At 40.6% G+C, this 3,672-nt stretch overlaps 1 protein-coding gene across 1 annotated transcript; it reads left to right on the forward strand.

Annotated features, from left to right (window-relative positions):
* Positions 1 to 1,132: 1,132 nt before the first annotated feature.
* LOC114732949 (polyol transporter 5-like) lies at positions 1,133 to 3,296 on the forward strand. The gene is made up of 3 exons (XM_028920356.1): positions 1,133 to 1,425; positions 1,557 to 1,903; positions 2,025 to 3,296. The coding sequence occupies exons 1-3, from the start codon at positions 1,287 to 1,289 to the stop codon at positions 3,108 to 3,110; spliced, it is 1,572 nt and encodes a 523-aa protein (XP_028776189.1). The 5' UTR covers positions 1,133 to 1,286; the 3' UTR covers positions 3,111 to 3,296.
* The last annotated feature ends 376 nt before the right edge of the window (positions 3,297 to 3,672 follow it).

Genomic DNA, 3,672 nt, shown 5'->3' on the forward strand with positions numbered 1-3,672 from the left:
GGCAGGTTAGGAAGGAGCTCTCAAAGGGGTCCGGTTCCGCAGTAGTACCAATTGGGAAGGCTGGACGGTCCACAACAAACCGGCCATATCCGCATAATTTAAAGCTGGCGTTAAATTAAAACGTGACAGTACTTTTCTTCATTTTGCCATTTGGGACCCCCACGCTTCTCCCAATTTGCATTTTCTGTTACGCGTCTCTGCCTATAAAACGAATAACCACTCACTTTATTCAACCAACAGTGAATCCCCGACGCGTTTTATCCATCTCCTTTATATGCTCCCACATCATGTTTTCAATTATTATTTATTATTGCCAAAAAAAATAATTGATTATTTCATGCCCAAAAAAATGATTTTTGGAGCTCATAATTCAGCTATGATATATATGGAGTACCCTTTCATATTATTGCTCTGGTAATGACAAATTTTGAGGTAGTTTTATTTTTTTTAAAAAAATTAGTTTTGCCTATTACATGTCCGCATTTTAATTTCAAACCCTCACTCCGCTTACAAAAAAATTCATAACATTATCAAATTCACTATGCAATTTGATTTGATCATCGAAACATCGTTGACGAGTTCATTAGTTAGTCTCAGTCCTACCAAAATCTGCCATGCCACTTGAATATAAAGGTTAATGAATGCTTTATGCATACGATACACTATTTTTTTTTAAGGTAACTCCATAACATCAAACTCGAGAATTGAGTAGAGGATGATTTTTTTTTTTTTACCTCTCCAGTCCTAATTATAAGACTTTATTTTTAATCTACAAACGAGGTCTTATAATTAGGATAGGAGGTAGTATATAATTAACTTAACTATGGATGTAATAAATCATAATATTTGACCATGTGAAGAAAAAATAATTTAAAACTACTTAAATTAAAAGGTTATAGTTTTATCTGAAAAATTAAACATTCAATATTTCTTGTAGGCAGGAAAAAAAATTCAATATTTCTTAATATAAGAAATTATATGTCAATATGTTATTAATTAACTATGCATTTATTCTTTTTTATGCGAATGTTAAGGATATAGCTGGGGTCAAGTGGCGCTGTATGGTGGAAGGTAAGATAAGGAGAAAAAACTCTATATAAGCACTCGCCCCCTCAAGCTCTCACTCACACCATTCCATACAAACACCCTCCTTCACCACTTATTCTTATGGTCCCCAACTCTTCAACTTCTACTCTTGCTTAGCTTTCTGATCTTCTTCCTCCTCCCTCCCTCCCTCTGTTTCTTTCTCTGTCACGTTGCTTGAGCAATCTTATTAGCTCATCAACATGGCAGCTGAATTTGACACTGCCCAGAAAAGTAGAACTACCATAGCAGATTTTGATCCTCAAAAGAAACCTACCAGGAACAAGTATGCCTTCGCCTGTGCTATTTTGGCCTCCATGACTTCCATCTTGCTTGGTTACGGTCTGTCTCTTTCTTTTTACTTTCTATATTTCTCTTTCTTTTTCCTTTCTTTCTCTTATTGACCAGCTTTCTTGTCCAGTCTTTATCATAGTTATATATTATTTGATGTTCATTTATTACAATTACGACAGATATTGGAGTGATGAGCGGAGCTATTATTTACATTAAGAGAGACCTAAAAATCACGGACGTTCAAGTGGAAATCCTGGTGGGGATCATCAACCTGTACTCCCTCATAGGATCATGCCTCGCCGGAAGAACCTCCGACTGGATTGGCCGCCGTTACACCATCGTCCTCGCCGGATCTATCTTCTTCATCGGTGCCCTTCTCATGGGCTTCTCCATGAACTACGCCTTCCTCATGTTCGGCCGTTTCATCGCCGGCATTGGCATCGGCTACGCCCTCATGATCGCCCCCGTCTACACTGCCGAAGTCTCCCCAGCTTCCTCTCGTGGCTTCCTTACTTCCTTCCCTGAGGTCCCCCACCATAACTTCCTCTCTTTTTTACCTTTTAATTAAACAACGTCAATATACACCATTCAAGTACAACACCAGAATCTGAATCAGTGCCATTTTCGTCATGCTCTCTATATTTCAGGTTTTCATCAACGCTGGGATTTTGTTTGGATACATTTCTAACTACGCATTCTCGAAGCTATCGCTTCGGCTAGGATGGCGGCTCATGCTGGGAATCGGCGCCATTCCTTCCGTGTTGCTCGCACTGGGAGTGTTAGCCATGCCGGAGTCGCCTCGATGGCTAGTGATGAGGGGTCGGCTTGGCGAGGCACGTCGAGTCCTTGAGAGAACTTCAGATTCAGTGGAAGAGGCTCAGCTAAGGCTAGCCGACATCAAGGAAGCGGCGGGGATCCCCGAGAGTTGCAACGACGACGTCGTTCACGTGAACAGGCAAAACAAAGCCGGGGGAGGGGTATGGAAAGAGATGTTTATTTATCCTACACCCGCGGTCCGTCACATTGTTATCGCTGCCCTCGGCATACACTTCTTTCAACAAGCGTCTGGCATAGACGCCGTCGTTTTATACAGCCCCACAATCTTCCGAAAGGCCGGGATCAAATCGGATACCGAAGAGCTTCTGGCTACGGTAGCCGTTGGATTTACCAAGACGGTTTCCATATTGGTCGCCACGTTCTTGTTGGATCGGGTCGGGCGCCGCCCGTTGTTATTGAGCAGTGTTGCGGGTATGGTGCTCTCACTCGTTACTCTCGGGGCGTGCCTCACGGTCATTGATCATTCGGACACCAGAGTAATGTGGGCCATTGGATTAAGCATAGCCATGGTGATATCGTATGTGGCAACGTTCTCGATCGGAGCTGGTCCAATCACGTGGGTTTATAGCTCGGAGATCTTTCCGCTGAGGCTACGCGCTCAGGGTGCGTCCATGGGAGTCGTTGTTAATAGAGTGACAAGTGGCGTAATCTCAATGACTTTTCTCTCCTTATCCAACGGCATAACCATTGGTGGAGCCTTCTTATTGTTCGGAGGTATTGCGTTCGCTGGATGGATCTTCTTCTATACCTTGCTCCCGGAAACGCAGGGCAAAACCCTTGAAGAGATGGAAGGGTCTTTCGGTAAATTCAGCGCAAGGTCCACCGTGGCCAAAGGACCTAACGGTGGCAAAGATGGTAACGGCCACATCCAATTACAAAACAATAATCTCAATTAGACGTACGAAGGCGTGAAGTGTTTATTAAACTTACTAGAGATGCAATATTGCATTTTAGTACGTCTTCCCTCTTAATTTAGAGTAGATTTCCTATGTAGTAATAAATTCTGTAATGGGAAAACTCAAATATTTTCCTATTAATAATTTAAAAAGAAATATATAACTCAGCTCAAACTCCCTCCCATACATGAAATCGTGTGCTTCATTAAAATTAAAATTAACTCAAAATATGTACAAGAGAATATATAATATTTTTGTAATAGAATGCTCAAATATTTTCCTATTAGTAATTAAAAAAGAAATATATAATTCAGCTCAAACTCCCTCCAATACATGAAATCGTGTGCTTAATCAAAATTAAAATTAACTCAAAATATATATGTAAGAGAATATAATATTTTTATTATACGCACACTAGATAACTCTGGATATTTTGAATAAAAAGAAAAGATCACCCCTCTGTGGCCAATTATTGACGAAGATGAAATAGGTGATGGCTATTATATTGCTTTCCTTGGTTGTAATTTTTCCTTCACCCTCTTTATTATGACAAGAAATAATG

Source organism: Neltuma alba, unplaced genomic scaffold, assembly GCF_004799145.2.
Source record: "Neltuma alba isolate B1F8T4 unplaced genomic scaffold, ASM479914v2 tig00002576_pilon, whole genome shotgun sequence".
NCBI lineage: Eukaryota > Viridiplantae > Streptophyta > Magnoliopsida > Fabales > Fabaceae > Neltuma > Neltuma alba.